Source organism: Thermobia domestica, chromosome 3 (genome assembly GCF_964235325.1).
Source record: "Thermobia domestica chromosome 3, izTheDome1.hap1.1, whole genome shotgun sequence".
Lineage (NCBI taxonomy): Eukaryota > Metazoa > Arthropoda > Insecta > Zygentoma > Lepismatidae > Thermobia > Thermobia domestica.
Genome location: NC_137456.1, coordinates 251,965,067 through 251,988,712, shown reverse-complemented (window position 1 = coordinate 251,988,712; position 23,646 = coordinate 251,965,067). Strand labels below are relative to the sequence as shown.

At 37.6% G+C, this 23,646-nt stretch overlaps 2 protein-coding genes across 8 annotated transcripts in view; both read right to left on the bottom strand.

Moving 5' to 3' along the window:
* The window catches only part of LOC145681017 (uncharacterized), a 60,992-nt gene extending 42,311 nt beyond the window's left edge, over positions 1–18,681 (bottom strand). For 3 of the 7 annotated variants that reach the window (XM_081752298.1, XM_081752299.1, XM_081752304.1), the window contains exon 1: positions 12–297. Coding sequence is in view for 1 of the 7 variants with exons in the window: in XM_081752297.1 (XP_081608423.1) it covers positions 4,739–4,841 (103 nt within the window). In the remaining 6 variants the exon portion in view is untranslated. The other 4 variants (XM_081752301.1, XM_081752302.1, XM_081752297.1 and 1 more) reach the window with 4 other exon arrangements.
* Positions 7,433–8,062, bottom strand: LOC145682195 (uncharacterized). Its single transcript, XM_081753779.1, has one exon. The coding sequence runs from the start codon at positions 8,060–8,062 to the stop codon at positions 7,433–7,435; it is 630 nt and encodes a 209-aa protein (XP_081609905.1).
* Positions 18,682–23,646: the final 4,965 nt, after the last annotated feature.

Genomic DNA, 23,646 nt, shown 5'->3' with positions numbered 1-23,646 from the left:
TGAGATCTCACCCGAATGCAAAATTCAGGATTCCTGTTAGGCTTATGCAGTCACTATTAGGAATCCTCACAGTTTTGGGTTTCACAACTTCACTTTTACACCCTCCCCACTTCCACTTCAGTTTCTGGGTGTGTAGGTGAACTTCAGATCACTTAATATTGTATATTGAGATAATTAACTACCCTAAATAATAAATATGGCAATATATTCGCTACGTTATATAATAGTTTGATTTCACGTTCGCCATCTTGTGTCTTTTTTCGATCTGTTCTTGTTCTGGTAACAGTAACATAAAGATTAGATACCATTTTAAATAAACCCGGAAAACTTTCTCTCTCTTTAGATACTCCAATCGAGATGTTCGATGAGCATACCACACCACGCAGAAGAAAATTCTCTCCCTCCTTTATGTTCCAGCTGTAAATTTATTTATTTATTTATTTATTTATTTGCCTGTTTTGCATACAAATGAGAGTATTCTCGAGCACGCATACAGTTGTCAAAATTACAAAGTAATTACATATATGGTATAGAAAAAAACTTAGATAAAATAATACATACATAACTATGACTTTTATAAGCTTATACAATCATAATATAATTTACAAAGGAAAAAAAAAAACATTTATACATTATCTTCAAAAAACTCATTTACCGAGTAGTAACATTTATCTACTAAGAACTCGTGAAGATCCGATTTAAACATAGAATATGATTTGTTTAGTTTTAGAAAGTCAGGTAACTTATTGAAAATTTTTGTACAGTTAATATATACATTTTTTTGAAAAAACGAGAAATTTTGGGGGATAGCATGCAAATTATTAACGAATCGAGTATTGTATTTATGGACGTTACTGTTTTCAATAAATAAGTGTTTGTTACTTACGGTAAACAAGATAACTTTATATAGATACGCACAAGGTAATGGTAATATTTTTTGTCCTCGAAAGATGGGCTTGCAAGAAGATTTTGGTGACAATCCAAACACAACCCTTAGTGCTTTCTTTTGTAAGCGAAACGTGCTAATACATTCAGTAGAATAACCCCAAAAAATAATACCGTAAGTTATTAAAGAATGGAATTTTGCATAGTACACCGAAACTAAGGCCTCTGTTGTGACATTACCTCTTAGTCTACGGAGGCCGAAACAAATACTACTTAATTTTTTGTTGAGTTGAGAAATATGCTCATTCCAAGTTAGTTTCGAACTTATGGTGACACCAAGAAATTTAGTTGAAATAGAAAAGTCGACTTTTTTGTTATTTACCATTACGTGAGGAATAAATTTATTTTGAAGAGGATAATAAAAATTTAGCAAGGAAGTTTTATTATTGTTTAGAACTAACTTATTGTTACTTAACCAGTTACTTAATCGTGAAAACGCAGTGTTTAGATTATATATCAATATCATGTCGTGAGTTACCTGTAATAATAACATTGGTGTCATCAGCAAATAAAACACATTTATTAGGCAACATTTCATATGTCAAATCATTGATGTAAATAAGAAAGAGCAATGGACCAAGCACTGATCCTTGAGGAACACCAGTTAGTATTGTACCTTTATAACTACTAAACTTACGCATTTCGCCATTATTTTCGTTCGTAATTTGAACTATCTGATACCTATCCTTGAAGTAAGACTCGATCCATTTATTGGCAGTTCCTCTTATACCATAAAAGCTTAATTTTTTGAGTAAGAGATCATGATTTACAGTATCAAATGCTTTAGTAAGATCAACAAAGAGTCCAATTGCCCATTTTTTATTATTTATTGCATGCATAACAGTACTAAGAAAATCGAAAATCGCAGAATCAGTTGATTTGCCAGTTAAAAACCCATGTTGAGATAATGATATTAGATTATTGGAACGTAAGTAATTCCTTATCCTATTTGACATTACCGTCTCAAAAATTTTTGAAAAGACAGATAAAACTGAGATAGGGCGATAATTCTTAGTATCGTAACGATTGCCTTTTTTGAACAAGGGAATCACTTTAGCCACTTTTAACCGTTGTGGGAAAATGCCTGATTGAAGGGAAAAATTTATTACATGAGTCAGGTGAGGAGCAATTATCGAAGCAGATTGTTTTATAATAGTGGACGGTACTTCATCAAGACCTGCAGAACTGCTATTTCTCATCTTTCCTATAATTGCTAATATTTCATCAATAGTTACCGGGGCAACAAAAATACATTTTGGATAAGAAGGCATATTTGAAGAACCACTTGTACCAGCTTGGTGGGATAGAGCACCAAGAGCTACCTGAGGAGAAGTTATAAAATAATTATTAAATTTATTTGCAATTTCAGCAGGGTTTGTAATTCTTTTATTGTCAAAAATGACGTGATTCAAATTAGCAATATTACCCTTCTTTGCATGTAGTCCTACCGACTGGTGAATAATATTCCACATAGTTTTATTTTTATTTCTGGAGTTATTAATCATTTTCGAATTATGCATTCGCTTTGCTGTCTTAATAACTTTCTTATATGTTATCTTATATTTTTTAACGTAATTTCTGAATACATCAGAAACATTTGTATCATTAAGCAGTTTAGCATACTTAATTAAATTTCGTTTGGAATTACGAATACCAGTTGTAATCCAACTCTTCTTAATTTTATTACATTTACTAATTGGCATGAGAGGAAAAGCTACATTAAAACAGTGCAAGTATACATCTAAGAAGGAGTTAAATTTTTCGTCCATAGTGGAAGCTGAATAGATTCCATCCCATGTCTCAAGAGCCAACAAATAACAAAAGTAACTAATGTTACTCGGTGAAAATAACCTTTTTTCAATTCTGGTAGTATTTTGCAACACTGGTAAGTTAGATGATGGAAGCGATAAGCTAACTAATTGCGCATCATGATCTGAATAACCTGGGTTGAATATTTCAAGTTTGTGGTTATGACACTCTCTGCTTACTATTACTTGATCAAGTGCTGATTTGCCAAATCTGGTAGGCGTATTAACAATAGCTTTGAGATTAAATGAAGTTAATAGGTTTTGTAAATCAGTTTTAACTTTAGTGTTAACCATCCAATTTATACTTATGTCACCACACAAAATGATAATACTGTATTTTTTGCACAGATGGTCAATAAGAAGTTCAAGATTTCTAAAAAATACCCGTAAGTTGCCCGAATTAGATCTATAAATACTACATATACACACTTTATGAGCAAGACTTATTGCAACTACTTCAAAGTGAAGTTCCAGATTGAACATCGATACATCAACTTCATCAGCATTTAACTTATTATGAACGAATATACAAACTCCTCCATGAATCAAGTTAACTCTTGAATAATGACTTACCAAATCAAAACCTTTTAATTTTACAGATTTAATATCAGTACAGCTTAACCAATGCTCCGTGATGCAAATAACATGTGCAGTTGACAACACTGTCTCAACTAACACATCCATAAAGTCCAGCTTATTGCCAAGACCCTGCACATTGTGATGAAATACTTTAAGCTGATTTACTTTACAGTGTTTCACTGTATTGATATCTGTACCGGGTTTTATGTTTCCAAGGTTATTCCTGAGTTCAACGATAAAAAATTGTCGTCTCCTACCTTAGTTTCCTTGGTATGTACCAATCTATCCCAATACAACGGTATTGCAATGTTATCTTTACTACACCCCATCTCACACACAAACTTTATTATTTCAGCACAAACATATTTCTTGCCAAACCTATTTAGGTGTAGTCCGTGAGAAGTGTGTAATTTCCTATCTAGCATACCTATGTCCACAACACAAACGTTTTTGAAGTGTTTTGCTAGTTTATATACTTCTTTGTTTACACGTTCCACTTCTTTATTCACACATGACCACCTGGCCAAATCATATCTCTGGCCAAATCAAAGCTTTGAACATGGGGAGTACTAAGAAACGTAATTACAAGGGGGATTACAAAGTAGTTTAGCTTAGAGTAGGAAGTCATGTGGCGCAGCTGAAGATAGCTGGGGCTGCTGTCGGAAATTACAGATCAAGATTATTGAGAAGTTGAAGGAGATGATAAATAACAGTGACGTTGTTAATGGAGAGAATGATGCACACTGGAAAGGGTCTGTAACCAAGCAAGGAATGCCAGTCAATAGTGCTATATGCAGTGGCGTATTTAGAGGGGGGGCTTCCGGGCTTAAGCCCCCCCGAAATCTTAATTACTATAGTAAAGTATATGAAATATCTTGCAGAATTTTCACATTTTCAGGCAAAGCCCCCCCCCCAAAGTTAGCAAAGCCCCACCCGAAACAAAATCGTAAATACGCCACTGAATGTATGGATAAATATAGATTAGGTGATTGAAAGCACATCTTTCTGGCAGTAGCACATCGCAATATTCCGAAGGGTCTGACAATATTTTTGTATAGACATCTCTGCTGTGTTGTGTCAAAGACACCTGTACAAGGCTTGGTGAGCATGAGTCCAGGTAGGATGGTAAATCCAAGAACATATAGTGGAGTTAGGTTCTGTTCGCCAGTAATGTTTACCTGGTCCACCTCGAGCCTGGTGTTGATAGTCTGCCATTCAATTAACTGTTGAGTGCCAAGAGTTGGGATGAATGAAGTAGCCGGTAACTTCACTGTGATGGGCGATAAAAGGGCTCCTTGTTTACACACTCGGTTAGCCTCACAATTACCAAATATCTGTTTGTGTGCAGAGACAAAAACGAACAATCCTTTGCGTTGGATTTAACGTACCTGTTATTGAATACTTACCAGAATCCTGTTGGAATAAACAGGTTGTACTGTAGGAGGAAGACGACGAAGAACACTCTATCACTACAAATACAGGCAACAGGTGGTTTGAAGCATAACACATGTTGCTATTCGGCTCGTATGGCGAGCGCTTCAGCCATGTTGATTGACGTGTAGCCAGGCAGTGTCTGAGTAAAGCTCAGATTTTAATGAAGTAAATGAAAACCAATGCCCATCTTATTCGTCCGACCTTTACCTGTTTAGAGGCATCCGTGTAAATAAGTACAGCTTCTGAATTATGTTGGTTAATATAATCCTTCCTTCCATAGATGCATTGTTATGGAGTGGGGAACGTTGCGTAGCCAGTAAGCCGAGAGAGATGTAACGATGACGGTAACGGTGGAGGGTATTAGTGATTAAAATATGAAAAAAAAATTTAATAACCTCCAGTTATCCGGAATCTCGGTAGCAGGAGCGCACGCTCCGAAAACAGTGTATCAAGAAATAGTGAACTCAAATAAGAATACTAATATTAATACTACAACACTCTTGGGTCGTAATAGACAACTTACCATTCGAGCCTTCAATATAACTCTCCACACTGATGTTATTCACGAAGTTGTAAGACGTAGCGTGGACGTAGAGAGATGATGCAATCTAGACTCAGAATTCTCAGAATACAATTGCGTAAACTTGTTATTAAAAACCATACGTATTTATTTACTATATTTGTTTCTATAATACCACATTCTATCACAAAATAGCATTCATATACACAACAGATAATACTTGCCACAAATAAACAATCTTTTGACGTAAATAGTCGCTTCAATAATGACTTGGTAACGTCACTCACTTTAATTATTGATACCGTTCAACATAAAACTGAGATTGATAAGTAATTAAAAGAAGCATGATATTTAGAACAATGAAACACACAAAATACTATATGCAACAAAAATAATAATAATACATGCAATAAGGTTTCTCTACTACATTTCTAAAAGTCTTTTCAGAGTAAATTAAAGTCCAGACGACAGTAGCAAATTATATTATTTCAAATGTCTAGAAAGAAGTTTGATCTCTTATTTATATTTGTATTTATTATTCATTTATTATTTTTAATTATTTCCTTTTTACGGATGCAATGAACTATTATATTATACTTGCCACTTGATATAATTGTTTCTATCTTCAGTTCTGTCTTTGTCCGAACAGATGATTCACTAGTGAAATACTAATTTGAATGCAAAGTGACTAACTAACTGACACTTGATAGTCGCGGCTGGCGAACTTTTATTTAAATTGAATTTAACTTAGTATTGATACTTTAAACATTCTTCACAGGTAAATATGTTAGCTAGCACAGTTTTCAGAAATAATACAGTTATGTAACGATGTTATATTAATACAGTGGTTGTTAGATATTTTTATAGCTATAATTTGAAGTAATATTCCGCTATTATATAGGCCTATATCAAATATAGATTGATTTTCTTTCAAGCGCTTTTTATGGGTATATGTTTCAATCTTGAGCTTAAGGTTAAAAGAATTCAATGCAAAGTAATGCGTTCATATTGTGCGCTCATTATATGTACGACGTTCTATATTTACTGATCCTTTAGAGTGTATACAAATTATCAACCTCTACTAATATTGACTGGCGCAAGAAACTTTATATTTACTTTTTGTAGCACTGATATGCAGTATCCAATAAAATAGATTAGGTTATGAGTGAGGTATTTGAAATGAATAATATTATATCGGCTTACATAAATAATGTATCAATATTGTAATTTACCTTTTAAATGCGCATATGTTTTTACGGTAATATCAAAAGAATTCTATAATGTTACGAATGCTAAGCATGCTTTAGTGTGTCGTATACCGTATACACATATCACTTGTTTTATTTCTTTTCGTTGACATTAGTACGTGACATGCGATGTTTACTTGCAGTGGCTGGCTTCTTCACGAATATGGCTTACTTGTTATTTTCGAGCACATTCAATTTTCTTACCTTTACCGACAGGTTAAAACAAAACAAGTCCTTTAACAATTCTTGTTCTATTAATTCACTTACAAATAATTCTTCATAGTTGCATTCTTCTTTTATTATTCTCCTTCAACCTGCCCACTTGCTGTCGATTCACAATGCTGCTCCCTGATCATGTGTTGACAATGTTGCAAGTGAAGTTTAGACAACAGTGGTGTTCAGAAGGTAACTGAGCGGAGCGCTCAGTCACACCGCTCGAAGTGAGCGAAACACAAAACTACGAAAACAACACGTATACAAATGATGATGGGGCAGCGTGTCCTGTCACATATGGCGTCCGAATAGGTTGATCCCTGCGCCGTCACTAAGCATTCACAGATTAACTTTCACTTAGTTCCACAGATACTTATAAGAACAAGATAATTCACAAACAAATGAAACCTGACATATACATATATACACAATATTTCGAAACATGTACAACCCGCAATCTATTCGCAGTATTCATCAGGCAAGTCCTTCAAAAGTTGACTGGCACAATTCTCCTCTGCCTTCTTCCGCCATTTCCAATATTATTCTTTAGTGTGCTTCCACAATTTACACTGGTGTTCGGATCGGTGTCCTATCGATTTCCCATTGTTCGGATCAATCAGCTCCACAACCTTAAGAGTTGGCTTACGAACACATAAGTACTGTCCTGAGTACAGATCGAACATCTTTTATATCTGCTGTGCTGCTGCATCACTGATGAGATGTGCCCTGAGGAATATAAGATCGCCTACATTAGCATGCCGATCCGATGTCATTTTTTCGTTTCTACGTTGATTCTTCTTCGCCATCTGAGATTTCTTACGGTGTGCAATCATAAGTAGCCGGTTGTCCCACGAATTCCCGTCTTCATCAGTCTCCTCTTGGAACAGTCGTTTCATCACAGGCGTTACATCTTTCACGTTTAGATGTGCTTGGACAGGAGCAACGTTCAGATTCTCCACAATAGTATAATTCAGTAACATAACGATATTCCGCAAGTGCATACTCCAATCCACATGTTGTCCAGCACAATACAACCTCCAGAGCCTATTCATTTCTCTATACATCCTCTCCACGGGATTTGCTTGAGGATGGTATGGTGTGGTGTGATACACTTTAACTCCTTTACTAGCCATTGATCCTAAGAACTTACTAGATACAAAACATGGACCGTTGGCATATATAATGGCGTCCGGAATACCTAAATGCATAAAATACAAATCCAGGCACATCAGAATTGCAGCAGTTGTAGCTCGTCTCATTGGGTACGCTACTAGATGTCTGGTAAACACATCCATGCACGTGCATACATATGACATGTTTGACTTGCTGGTTGGAAGCTTCTCTACCACATCAACTGATAGTAACTCTCGGGCTCTCGAAACGGTGACCGACTGTAACTTCCTTCAGAGAGGATGAGGATCAGCTTTGTGTCTCATACACAATACACAATTGCGGATGTATTGTCGCACATCAGTATACATGTCTTCCAAAACGAAATTTTCTAGAAGCATCGTGTGTGTTTTCGCATATCCAAAATGACCCCTGTCATCATGGTAACATCTCAGTACTCTCTTTACTAAACTTTTGGGTACAACTATCCTCCATTTATCTTTCAAATGAAAATCACGTTTTAACAGCACACCTTGTTGGGTCTTATAATACAGCCGTACTGATTTACCCCAACTTATTTGTGGCACATTGGTTTGATCTTGCTCCAGAGCATCAATATACTTCATTAATTGTGGATCTTCAAGCTGGTATTGCTTCCAATCTTCACTGGTCATATTTGCTAAATCTCCTTGAAGTACATGAAAATTCAAAATTGTAACAATTCTAGGTGATTGGCATACGGTACTACGAGACAAAGCATCCGCTGCTACATTGGTTACTCCAGGTATGTATTGGATTTCCAACTCTACATCTTGCATTTTAATACACCACCGATACAGCCTGGTATTCCAAAATTTTATGCTCTTAAAATGCACCAAAGCTTGATGGTCAGTTTGTACGATCACATGATGCCCTATCAATATATTACGCCATTTTCTTATAGCTTTCACAACACCCAAAATCTCTATTTCGGTAATGGTATAACGAGATTCGCAAAGCTTAAGTATGTGTCCAGTGAAACCAATAACTCGTTTCCCATCTTCATAATCTTGTGTCAAAATAGCAGCAGTCCCAATAGTTGAGCCGTCGACTATGATAATGAAGTCTTTTGACATATCTGGATGCACCAAAAGTATGTTTTTACAGATCTCATGTTTTATTTCTCGAAACAATTCGCATGTTCAGGCAACCAGGTCCATTTCTTTCCTTGTTTAAGCAGCTGGTATAAAGGTGCTGACTTACGAGCAAAATCATTTATAAACTTGGAGCACCACTGAAAAAATCCTAAGGTCCTTTGTAATGTTTTTATAGTTGTTGGCCTTGGCAATGATTTAACTATATCCACGTACTCTGGATTTTTCGCTATTCCTACCGGTGTTACCACAAAACCTAAGATACTAGTAGAAGGAGTGTTCCCAGATTGTCTTAAGATTGCGGTTACTATTCCCATACATAAAAAAGGGGACAAAAACTGTCCCAGCAACCACAGACCAGTATCTCTCGTACCAATTGTATCAAAAATTATTGAACATTGCATGAAAGAACAACTAACTCTGTACTTTGAAAATAACAATCTCATTAACTGTGCACAATATGGGTTTCGGAAAGGTATGTCCACAACTAAAGCTGTTGAAAAAGTTGTATCTGAGGTAATTGATGCCTTTGAAAACAATTCATTCGCTTGCGCAACATTATGAGATTTAAGTAAGGCTTTTGATACTGTTTCACATGAAATATTGATTCAGAAATTACAGTATTATGGGATCAGAGGAACTGAGCTCTTATTGATCAGGTCTTATCTAGAAAGTAGAAAACAAATTGTGTGTGTACAAAATAAACAGTCAAACGTACTTGAAATATTAACAGGAGTGCCACAGGGAAGTGTCATTGGACCTTTTCTATTTCTGGTATACATTAACGATTTACCTGACTACTTATTAGAAACCACTGTTATGTATGCCGATGACACTACATTTATAACGAAAGATAATAATATAAACGCAATACACACGAAAAATAATAAAGCAATAGATAAATCTACTGATTGGCTGTTTCACAATAAATTAAATTTGAACCATTCTAAAACAGATAAGTTATACTTTCATCTCAGCAGCTCCACAACTGATACAAAAGAATGCTCCTCAGTTAATCTATTAGGGATATACTTAGATACGAAATTAAACTGGAATGTGCATACTATGCAACTTTGTAAAAAATTATCAAGGGCAGTATATGTGTTACGTAAATTGAAAATATCTGTAAGTAAAAGTCTATTAATCACTGCATATTATGCTTTCTTTCACTCTCATCTGTCGTATGGCATACTATTATGGGGTAATTCTTCCGGAGCACAAACAGTATTTAAGTGGCAAAAAAGAGCGATAAGAACGATAACAGGAATTCCAGAGAGAGAATCATGTAGACATTTTTTCAAAGATTTTGAAATAATGACCATCCCGTCCATGTACATATTATCGTGCCTTATTTATATCAAAGAAAACTGTACAAATTATGTTACTCGAAGTAGTGTTCACTCACACAATACAAGGCGCAAAAATGAAATAAATATTCCCCATGTACGGCTGTGCAAAACTCAAAATAGTTATAAATATATAGGGATGAAATTGTATAATCTATTGCCACCTAGAGTGAGAGAAATGAAGATTAAAAATTTTAAATGTTTTTGTAAAAAGTGGCTCTTGGAAAAGTGTATATATAGTATTTCAGAATTTACGGAAGAAATTTCAGTATTAGAATAGAAAAGTAGTACTAGGTAAAATATAAAATATTGTATTGATTAATTAAAATTGTAAATATTATATGTACGCAAACTTAAATTTTGACGTTGTCTATTACAACATCATGTTGTTTAACGACAATAAATAATTCTTATTCTTATTCTTAAATTTGCCTCAGATACCATAAATGTGCATTTCTTTAAATTGACTGTCATATTTACTTCCTCCAACTTATACAATACTTGATCTAACAACTCAATATGAGCTACTGGATCAGTCCCGGGAATTAAAATATCATCTATATACAGTAAGATCTTTTCAAGAATAGCAACTCCCAACACTCTTTGCAACGCAGCCATTAAACAAGCTCCACCATTCTTGTAACCAAAGGGTACTCTGCAATGCCGATACATCTGACCTTCAAAAAAGAATGCTACAAGATCCCTACAGTCTTCAGTTAACTCGATCTGGCAGTAGGAATGCATTAAATCAAGGGACGTTGCACAGGTCATCCCATTAAATCCTGCAAAGAGATCATCGAGGCGTTCGACCTTCAGATTTGTCAAAGATACGAATTTATTAAGTTGGACCAGATCAAGACAGACTCTAACCTCATCTGAGCTCTTCTTTCTGACTATTACCAGGGGATGGTGATGTTTTGACACTGCAGGCTCAATGATACCTTGACGCAACCATTTTTGGATCTGCTCCCTCGCCTTATCTCGATAACACAGTGGAATTGGGTAAGATCGTTTCACAATTGGATCTTCAGTGGTAACCTGGATTGTATACTTAAACTTGTTACAGTTTCCTGGGAAATGGACGAAAACTTTTCTCCTCTTCATCAGCACATTGAACAACATTTTCTTGTGTTCCGGAGCAATAGGAGTTTTCTCCACCACTTCTCTCACTTCTTCTGGGGTAGCGTACAGACTCTTTTCAGTCTCTTTCTCCCTGAGTTCCATGACTTCCACTCTCTTTGGACAGCAAGCCGAACATTGAATCTCCTGAACAAGTGGGTCATACAAAGATTTCACAAGAGCTTGATCCTTTATTTGTGCCAGCGTAATTCGTCTCAGGTTGCAATCATCTCTTTGCCTTGACCTAGCTTCATCATACGAATCTTCTTGTTGCATCAATACGCTGTTCCACTGAATTAGAACTTCTTTCAGATCTTCATGATCGCATCCACATACCTGTGAGCTGCATACTTCCTCTGGATGGCATTCGCATTCACTCCATACTTCTACGACATTTACAGGTTGATGGTAATCCACACTCAACTCATTAATCATATTATTACATGTCGTATTTTCTTCCTCCTTCGCTTGAACCATGGGTACTACGACTTCTTGTTCCCCAGTTTGAATGGTTACCATACCATTTCCAAAATTCATTCTGACTTGAAACTTGCTCATGTAATCACGACCCAGTAGAAGATCTTGGTTGAGCCCGTCGACCACAAAAGCTCGAACATCCGTTTGTATTCCCTTAATTGTCACAGGAAGATATACTTCTCCTTTCACCATTTTCTTCCTGGTTCCACTATAATCGACAAGAACTACGTGGGGTGCTGGTTTCAATTTCGAATGTGATATAATCTTCGTAACCTTTCTCCACAACTCTAGACTACACAACGTCACCTCCGCACCGCTATCAACAAGTGCTTGCACAACTTCATCCAACACACTTACTCGTATGATACCAGACCATTCTTTTAGTCGTTCAAAGTCAGTCTTCACGTCATCAATATTCTCACAATCTGTTTTATACTCTCAATCTTGTCCAGATATACATTGAAATTTAACTCGAAAAATATTTACCTCATTCCTACACTCAAACTCACGTACACAGAAAGGACTATATACACCACTATACACTTCCTCAGGTATATCTTCACTTACACTTTTCTCATGGGTCTTCTCACAACACAAATCGTACCTACCTCCGACCCGCGAGGTGGATACTTCATTTAGTTTTTTGAATCTGGACTTCCCCGAGGATCCCAACGGTGTTGAATATCCTCTTGGGAGGATCTCGGGTCATCCCTTTCATATTCTTCGTGTGTGTACCATTTCCTTCCTGGCCTTCTACTTCCCCTCCAAGAACGTCCACGACCACCTCGTCTGCCGCGTCAATAGTTCCCGCGTCCTCGTGCACCATCTTGTGCTTCGTACGGTCATTCTTTTCTTGTGTTCGCAGGCTCTGTCTTGTTATCCTCCTGGTCCTTCGATATAGCTCCTACTTTAGCTTTACGAGTAATCACCTCTTCACCGTCCTCCCATCTTCTAGCGCCATCTCTTCCTGTCTTCCCTCTTGCTTCCCATGTGTCGTGAATCAGTTCAAGTCGTCGGACTGTTTCAAGAATTTCTGCTAACTCCTGGCCTCGTGATGAAACCAACTGTCTCTGATACTGAATTGGTAGTAAAGTTATGATAGTGTTGCAAATCTGGGCTTCACTGCTCTGTGAATCCAAGTCCCTAATCTGACAGAATCTATTTGTAACAAAACGTTCAACACTCCCATCAACCTTAGGGTTGAATGGTACAGTCTTAAGGCGCGTTAGCCTAGCAAATGTCACGTCTTCGGAATGATAATGTCTTAAGAACATTTGCTTGAAGTCGGCACACGTGAGGAATTTGTTCACATTCGAATAATACCATGATAGCACTGCGTCTCTTAGTACGAACGGTAATACCTTAAGCGCCTGTCTAGGTCGCACACCCATTAGAGCACACTCTCGTTCAAACTGTATGATAAATGCTTGAGCTGACAAATCACCTCTCTCTGGTGGATAGTGCGTGAACGATTTTATATCCGTCAATCGCAATTTCAGTTCCTCTTCGTCTTCTTCCTTTTCCATTTCCTCCCTGTAGTCCTGAGCTGCTTTCGAATAGGCTCCGCGACGGTTCGTTAGTCTTCTGGCGTTTCCATTCTCGTTGCCATTAGAAGGAAGCTGTCTTCTTTGTCGGTTCCTTCTTCTTTCCGTCTTCGGGGTCCATCCATCTTCTTCTGAATACCCGCTTTCATCAGACGAACTGGTCTTGATCCGTCTCCTTCGTCTTCTTCGATAACTTGGGTGCACCTCAGTTTCCTTGCTCCTGAGAAGCCACCGTACTATTGAGGGCACTTCTTCCACAGCAGGTACCCCAGGAATCATTTCTATTGCGCCTTCCATCTAAACTTGGAGATTGAGCAAGATTGTATGGCCGCTTCACGTCTGTTTCCTCTTCTACGCCTGAACTATGTCTTCGCCATTCCTCCTCGATCCTTTGTTGAAGTGACGCGATTGCTACCTCCTGACAAGCCAACTTTTCTTGTACTTTCCACAGTTCCGAAGTGTTTTGCCACATGACAGCCTTCGACTGACTCTCTTCCGCGTGACAGTCTTGCAGTTGATTATTTATCACCGCGTTGGCTCTAATGATTCTTCCAGAAACCTCTTCCATCACCTTTCTACATTCATCAGTCTTCTGCATGACTTTTAACTCTTCTTTGCCCAAACGATCTTCTATCTGTGCCGTAGTCATCTGTAACACCTCATGCTTCACATCTGCAATCTCATCCTGCATCCTGTCCTGACATTGTGCCATACCTGACACCAGGGTTGGGTAATTACGCGTAAAAAAAGGTTTTCTACGTGACGTGTAAAATACGCGTAAAAACGCTTAATTTACGTAAAATACGTAAAGTACGTAAAAAATTAACAACAGGTCTACAAATTAAAAGAAAACGTTCTACGCGCTGAGCTTTAAAAAATTCTTCCTAAAATTGTATGGAATCTAGCTGGATTTTGCAAAACTTAATCAGTAAGCATAAACTGGGAATTTTGTATTGGCTTTGTAAAGTAGCATTGTATAATACGGTTTGCATGCGTGACTGTTCAAAACCCATTTCATCAAGTTTCATGTTTTAAACCCTCTGTAATCGAGAAAAGTTTTATGCCAGAGAAGCCATGGAAGAAACTATTGTGCAATATAACAACAATGGTAAGCCTTCGTGGTCTCCATTTGTGACGACTTTCTGCAATGTCTGAGAAAAGCACCACGAACAAGTAGAGGAGTTTCTGTTGGAAAACCTCGGCCCTTCAGGAATAACTAGCTACCAGCAATATCGGGGAAAATGTGGAAATTTTGAAGAACTTATGAAGAAGGGAATTACAACACCACGCACATTCTGGTATTTCGCTACTCGGCAACATAAGGAGTTGTCGGAATTTGCTATGAAGTTACTGAACATCCTAGCATCTTCAGCGCAAATTGAAAGACTTTTTCTCAAATTGGTCCTTTGTCCATAACGTCACAAGAAACCGGCTCAGCTTCGAACGTTCGAAGAAACTACTTCAAATATACTACACCCTCAAATTACAAGACCACTCAAGTTATGAATATTAGTGTGATTAAGAGTATTGTGTTCGAATTGTACTAAACTATAATGGAAATGGCATGTAACTTGTTTTTTAGAATTAAAATAATAGCTAAGTTTTAAATGAAATGATATACGCAGTTTTATTGGAACCAAGTGAAACATATTCAGTATTCGAACTAGGAAGAAGGACAAATTGTTTCTTTCGACACACACACACACAAAAAAAAAACGAAGAAACAAGTAGTTCAATATTCTGTTGAGTATTTTCTTCAGTTTTGTCAATTTATTATGAGCATGAAAAATGTCTACATTAAATGTTTGAATGATAGTCAAGTGCTAAGGGAAGTAATATATTTAGTGTTGTTGGACTTGGAAGAAAAGAGCAAAATAAATGAGTTCATTCCGAAAAATTTAGTATAATGTTCTGTTGGGTGCTTTTATATTTTTTTCAGTTTTGTGTGTTTAAAATGAGAATCTAATAACTTTTACATCGAAAATTCAATATGTCCCAGTGCTAAGTGAAGTGGTATATATAGTATCGTTGAGACGTGAAAGAAAAACAAATCAGTTTATTCTAAAATTTCATTATTTCAATATTCTGATCAGTATTTTTCGTATCAGTTATGTGTGTTTTAGTGTGTAATATGAAGGTGAAATGAGCCTAACAGTCAATCTCTCTTTCTTTTCTAATAGAAGTTTCAAAGTATACTGAAAAGTTTCGCGTTTTATATTAAAAGCTGCAAAGGTATAACAATAAATTGTTATAATCAAAAGGTTACTTGATACTTTCAAACATATCCGAACCTACACATATTTTTAATGTGTGTGCTTATATGTTGGGTGGTTGTGCTTGTGTGTGCGCTAATAGGTGGAAAGTAGTAGAGGCTATCCAAAATTATGTTTTATTACTATGATTTGGCATGAAATCATTACTTTTAAATATAATGTTTAGAAGATAATAATGTTTTAATGCTTAAATAAGAAAACTAAGCTTACAATATAACCGACTATTCAAAATTATCTTAGTTTTAATGAAAGAAATATAGTTTTCTACGTCTGCGTATAAAACTGGTTTTCTACATGACGTATATTACTAGTAAATTACGCGTAATTTACGTAAAATACGTAACAAGTAAATTACCTTGCCAACTCTGCCTGCCACACAGCTCTTCGATACCTGATCGATTCTTCTATTTACTTCTTCAAATTGCTGACTCACCGTTTTCTCTGTTAGTATTGCCACTCCCTCTAGTTTACAGACAGTATTCTTCAAATCTTAAATCTCCTGCTGGGTTCCGTCCATCTTTCGTGATAATTCATTTACCTGATGAGTTAACGAAGCGCTCGTCCTGTCACACTTCTTGCTAACTTCTTCAATCTTGTTATCCAATTGCTCTCTACTATCCCGTAAATCCCCTTGAATAACATTCATCTCCATCTGAAAATCTTCCTTGATTTTTTATCTCAACTCACATTGTCCCTTTTCATTATACTTCTCAAACATACGGATAAGCATCTGCTCCATCGCATACAAAGACAGACATCGTTCTCCTTTCTCTATCATCTTATGTGGTTTGCCCTGTCCGCACTTCCATAATGCTTCAATGGGTGCATCATCCTCGAGTTCATTTTGAGCATGCCATTCTTCCTCTGTTATTTGACTACACACGCGGTGATACCAGCGATCACACAGACAACATTGTACATGATACTCATCTCTAGCTGGATCCTCACAACACACTACTTTGTCTGAGTCTGACATGACCGCACCACCAGATGCACTCGCACTTGCACTGTCTCTTTGTCGATTACGCCGATTTCCACCCATGTTCACTTTTTTTACGACGAAGTAAACTACACAACTAGCGGCCCACGAAATTCACACTCTTGATTGCAAATATTTTTCACAAGCGTCTGAGTCTCATAATCTAAAATGTAACGGTGACGGTAACGGTGGAGGGTATTAGTGATTAAAATATGAAACAAAATTTTAATAACCTCCCGTTATCCGGAATCTTGGTAGCAGGAGCGCACGCTCCGAAAACAGTGTATCAAGAAATAATGAACTCAAATAAGAATACTAATATTAATACTACAACACTCTTGGGTCGTAATAGACAACTTACCATTCGAGCCTTCAATATAACTCTCCACACTGATGTTATTCACGAAGTTGTAAAACGTAGCGTGGACGTAGAGAGATGATGCAATCTAGACTCAGAATTCTCAGAATACAATTGCGTAAACTTGTTATTAAAAACCATACGTATTTATTTACTATATTTGTTTCTATAATACCACATTCTATCACAAAATAGCATTCATATACAAAACAGATAATACTTGCCACAAATAAACAATTTTTTGATGTAAATAGTCGCTTCAATAATGACTTGGTAACGTCACTCACTTTAATTATTGATACCGTTCAACATAAAACTGAGATTGATAAGTAATTAAAAGAAGCATGATATTTAGAACAATGAAACACACAAAATACTATATGCAACAAAAATAATAATAATACATGCAATAAGGTTTCTCTACTACATTTCTAAAAGTCTTTTCAGAGTAAATTAAAGTCCAGACGACAGTAGCAAATTATATTATTTCAAATGTCTAGAAAGAAGTTTGATCTCTTATTTATATTTGTATTTATTATTCATTTATTATTTTTAATTATTTCCTTTTTACGGATGCAATGAACTATTATATTATACTTGCCACTTGATATAATTGTTTCTATCTTCAGTTCTGTCTTTGTCCGAACAGATGATTCACTAGTGAAATACTAATTTGAATGCAAAGTGACTAACTAACTGACACTTGATAGTCGCGGCTGGCGAACTTTTATTTAAATTGAATTTAACTTAGTACTGATACTTTAAACATTCTTCACAGATAAATATGTTAGCTAGCACAGTTTTCAGAAATAATACAGTTATGTAACGATGTTATATTAATACAGAGGTTGTTAGATACTTTTATAGCTATAATTTGAAGTAATATTCCGCTATTATATAGGCCTATATCAAATATAGATTGATTTTCTTTCAAGCGCTTTTTATGGGTATATGTTTCAATCTTGAGCTTAAGGTTAAAAGAATTCAATGCAAAGTAATGCGTTCATATTGTGCGCTCATTATATGTACGACGTTCTATATTTACTGATCCTTTAGAGTGTATACAAATTATCAACCTCTACTAATATTGACTGGCGCAAGAAACTTTATATTTACTTTTTGTAGCACTGATATGCAGTATCCAATAAAATAGATTAGGTTATGAGTGAGGTATTTGAAATGAATAATATTATATCGGCTTACATAAATAATGTGTCAATATTGTAATTTACCTTTTAAATTCGCATATGTTTTTACGGTAATATCAAAAGAATTCTATAATGTTACGAATGCTAAGCATGCTTTAGTGTGTCGTATACCGTATACACATATCACTTGTTTTAATTCTTTTCGTTGACATTAGTACGTGACATGCGATGTTTACTTGCAGTGGCTGGCTTCTTCACGAATATGGCTTACTTGTTATTTTCGAGCACATTCAATTTTCTTATCTTTACCGACAGGTTAAAACAAAACAAGTCCTTTAACAATTCTTGTTCTATTAATTCACTTACAAATGATTCTTCATAGTTGCATTCTTCTTTTATTATTCTCCTTCAACCTGCCCACTTGCTGTCGATTCACAATGCTGTTCCCTGATCATGTGTTGACAATGTTGCCAGTGAAGTTTAGACAACAGTGGTGTTCAGAAGGTAACTGAGCGGAGCGCTCAGTCACACCGCTCGAAGTGAGCGAAACACAAAACTACGAAAACAACACGTATACAAATGATGATGGGGCAGCGTGTCCTGTCACAGAGATGAAAATTCCACTTGCGTAGAAGTTATGTACGTGGAGTAAGATGATTGGTAGTAAGGGAATTTAGGCGTGGGGTAAATAAAATTCATCCGTTGTTTAACCCAAAAATAAGCAAAGTAAGTCCAAGGTTATTGTTGACGTTAAATTAGTTTTGCTATGATTATTAGAATAAAGTAATTGTGATTTAGGGATGATGTTATAGTTGCCATTCATTCAAGATAAACATTTTTTCCATATGAAATGCTCGGATAAGGAATGATACCAGCTTCTTCCAGGAGTACCCTCTTCGTAGAATTTCGAGGCTATTGAAGTGAGGATCGAATTTCTTCGTAATTGTAATCGGACACACAGGTCACTGAGCCTTCTGAGTAGAGAAGAGAGCTGGGTCGTCATAAAAGCGCCGGGATTCCAAGCATTGGGGGAAAATGCACAACTGTGCCTTTATATCTATTCCCCATGTTAAGTGCTGAGTCCACTGATAAGATTGAGAACAAGTTGCACTTTCGTAGTAAGAGAAGCAAGGTGTGCATTCCGAAGTAGTCGAAATTCCAGGGTCATGCCGAGAAATTAAGAGGGCACTGGCGAGAATTGGACATCCTTATGTACTAGTGCCGGAGTGACTGCATGTTTTCCGGGTAAAGACGATGTATTGGCTTCTACACCTTTTGACGGAAAGAGATGGTGGATATAGTAGACGTAAGACAGCATCAGTTCCAGAAGGAGCTGGACGCTCATACTTTTAGGGATTATTCATTGAGTATCTACGAACTTAAAAAGGGGGTAACAAACCCACTGTCATTTACTTCGCGAGTGATAGGAAAATAAAAAAGAACGTACCTGTTTGTTGTTCTTCTGCCTTTATTTACATTAGGCGTTCGGTTTTTGTGCAAAGAACGGAATGTTGGGGCTTATTCCGTACAGGTTCGTGAAGGGAATGCAACGCGAAGCTTGCTTTTTCATGTTTACTTTGTTTTTGGTAATTTACATGCGAAGTATAATGCTTAGAATTACGAGTATAAATTGAGTAAAATTCCTAGCTGATCGTATTACATCTTGGAACTCTTAAGTATAGGTGTGTTTTCCGGGCAGATGGCATTCCTAGTTTTGGGTCTGCGCACATTGACGGTAGGTGTTCTTCCGGTAAAGACAGAAGACGATGGAGGTTGAAGAGGTATGTAATTTCGTATTTTAACAATCTTTGTTTTAGTTGCATCATCTATTAAAAATAAGTAGAAAATAAAAAAAATAGTGAAGTGCGCTTTTTGCACGTGTAAGTCGCGTTATGTATGTGGTAGGGATGCGGTTTTTGAGAATAAAAGAAAATTTCGGAGGACATGTGGAATCCTTTCTTTTTAAGAAAAAGTATCCCCTACAAACGTGGTTTCATAACTTTCTCTTCGAAGTAGCTCAAATATATCCTCCTAGTATTTGATTGTGATTCGGTATGGTGCTTTCTGCTCCTTATTGTCTTTTTACTTTCGTTCCTCACATTTGCCCTTGACTTTATATCTGCATGTGTAGTGCCCTTGTACTTTATCTATGAGTGTGTGTGTGGGGGGGATTTAACGCATATCGCATGTCTTGTGCTCCTTCTGCTCCTTATTGTCTTTTTACTTTTATTCCTCACATTTGCCCTTGTACTTCATATCTGCATGTGTAGTGCCCTTGTACTTTATATATGACCTCTGTGGGGGGATTTAACGCATATCGCATGTCTTGTGCTCCAGGATACTTCTTACTCTTGCATTACGTAGGGAAATGGTATTTCATGTGGAAGTGGTAATAGAACACAGAAGAAACGCAGATCAGGTTGTATTCACACTTTATATTGGGGTGTGAATACAAGATGATCTGGGTTTCCTATGTGTTTTGTTACCACTTGCACATGAAATAACATCATTTCCCTACGTAATGCAAGAGTAAGAAGTATCCTGGAGCACCGAAAACAAGGGCGGTCTCCCAAGAGGGCACATTAGGTTTCGGAACTACAACTGCAAGGTGATATTTCCAGGAAGTCGGCACATGTCAAATATTAAGAAGTGTTATACAGTTGACGAAGATAGGTGAATCCGCAGGCATGAAGGTGACGATAAGTGACACCATCTACACCGGGAGAGGTGAAAGAACTCATGAAGTATTCGGTGGAGCTCTAGCTGTAATAGGAAGTACAGGAGGATTAACTTCAGGTGGGACCAAGCAGTACTGAAGTGACGAGCCGGTAAGGAGTGGCGGGAGTAACCATTGCATGACACGAGATAAGTCTTCATTGAGAATCGTTGGCTGGAGGCCACTGAATATACCCTTGCGTTTTGATACGTATATAATGCTATAAGCGTCGAGGTGTAGCGGAGAGAGTTAGAGTTTGGCAAAACTATATTCAGTGAGCTTTATTTGGAACCTTGTATACGTCGATGGTCTTCCTGATAGCGAAGATAAGTTTCTCGTGATCGGCTTCGGAGGTACTCATATTGACAACACCTGCGCTAGTTGCAACTGCGCTGGCACTCACTGTCCCACCAGGGTGGAGTGCTTGTGGTTGAACGACTGGTGCAAGACTGTCGCCTTCGTAGATGTGACAGCTTTGCGGCCAGCTAGCAAAATAGCGTTCTGAAGGTGCTACACAGATTGTTAATTTGCTTCCGTAGTGCACTCGCGGAAAAGATCTCGGAAGTGCTTTGGAAATGTAATTTGGTCGTAATGGTGATGAGTTTTCAGGAAGAGATTGAGGGAGCAACTGTTCGAAGCTAAATGCCAAACAGGCATCTCATGATGAGTGGAGAGTCAAGAGGATAGGAAAGTGGTCACTTGCATGTGCATAGCCGTGAATTCTGCAGGTATGCTGGATGTACAACTTCGGGGAAAAATGAAATGAAATCTTTTGAGTTTTACGTCCCGCGGTTATGCCGGTTAGGCTAAAGGAGACGGTGATTATGATAAATGAATGAAATGAAAATGAATGAAATGAAATCTAAGTTTTACGTCCTACGGTTATGCCGGTTAGGCTAAAGGAAACAGTGATGATGAGAGATGAGTGAAATGGTGGAATGAAGAAAGTGGGAGGAAACGGGAGAACCCCGAGAAAACCCACGAGCACGGTGTTTGCCCACTACAAAGTCCACACGGCTCGAGCTGGGATCGAACCAGGGATCCCAAGCACCGGAGGTGAACGCTCTACCACTGAGCCCCCCAAAATGAATGAAATGGTGGAATGAAGGAAGTGGGAGGAAACGGGAGAAACACGAGAAAACCCACGAGCACGGTGTTTGTCCACCACAAAGTGTACAACTCCGAAGTGAGGAGTAATATCAGGAGCACTAGGTCTGGACTGAAGTGAAAGCAGTCTAATCGAAGTACCTTCGTTTGCTAGTAGGTATGTGCAGTGGCGTAGAGTCGTAATCAGGTCCGTGCCGGTCATATTCGTTGATAAATTGTCCCACAAGGGGCTCTTCGTGTTAGGGTTCCCCTATGATAACAGTGGAGTGTGGGAAGTGGTGAAACAAACGGGTCCGATAAGCGGTAAGACGAGTTTCTGGACGTGAATAAACGTTGATAAAATTGGTACCACTAAAACAATTGAGTGAGACGGTGGTGGTGTATCTCAGTGAGGAGAGTGTAGGAAAGTCCTCGTCGAATCCCCAGAGGGGTGCCTCCATAATGATTTGGTCGATTCTCCAGTAGCAGATGATAACCTGGGATGTGTAATTGGAAATGATGAAATGACGAAACTTCTTAAAGCAAAATTATGGATGGTTAATAAATAGCACATATTCGTTGTAACGCCAGTTGCTTACCCTATATTTGATGAATATTCCCCTGTAAGGTTGTAATTACATTAGTTCGCGGCATCCTAAAAAAATGTGAGATAGTGCTAAGCGCAGGTTCCAGGTCACTATCGTTGAAAAGATTGGTGCTCATTAGTTGTTGAAACAGAACAGTTCGAATGGCTTTGGATTGAGCTTTGAGGACATTCGGAGGGTCCATAGGTGTACAGTCTTAAAGTGTTGATGCAGGTGAGATAGATTGAAGTTGGCGCACTACGTTTTTTGGCAGTTCTCGGTGGACACGAATGGAAGAAGCTGGTGGAAGAGATGAAGAAACAGACAAGGAAGGATTCCCAGAAGATAATAACCCTGTTCGCCTCATAAGAATTTGCTTGCAACGTGCTAGGCTGTGCGTCATGACCTGATGTGGTTGAAGTAGTAGTGGGTCGAGCATGGCGTCTCGGCGAGGCAGGTGACGGGCGCTGCGCACTGGATAGTGGTCATGGACGAATAGTGAAACTAAATGTAATATGTGGACGTGATGAGGCCTGTACTGTTTGGGCATAAGTAGCTTGCCTGGTATGTACGAGGGCGGGGTGGAAAGTTCCCGGCCTGACAATGAAAGACTGCGAATTCCAGTTCAAAAATGATTTTATTTTTCGACATAACTTTCCATCACTTAACTTTAATAAACTTGGTAAAGCGTTTCTCCAACATCAGTACAGAGGTTGTTCAGCCTACGTTTGGCCGATTTCGTTCCTTCCCCCTCAAGGGCAGAATGGACTCACGCGACCTGGCTCGTGGCGTTCTGCAGTGTTGTGCAGTGGCTTCCTAAGAAAGGAGTTGTTTTTCCGCGCGGACGACAATAACGCACAAAACAGGACCATTATTGTAAGTGTTGTGTAAAATTTGTTTCCAAGTGTGTGGGTTTCCGCTCTATGACCAAAATGCAGCCCAAACTAAGCCGGTATTGGGAAAGCTATGTTGCGGCTCTTTATGACGCCCACTTTAGTGTTTCTGTTATTAGAACACAATGCAAGAA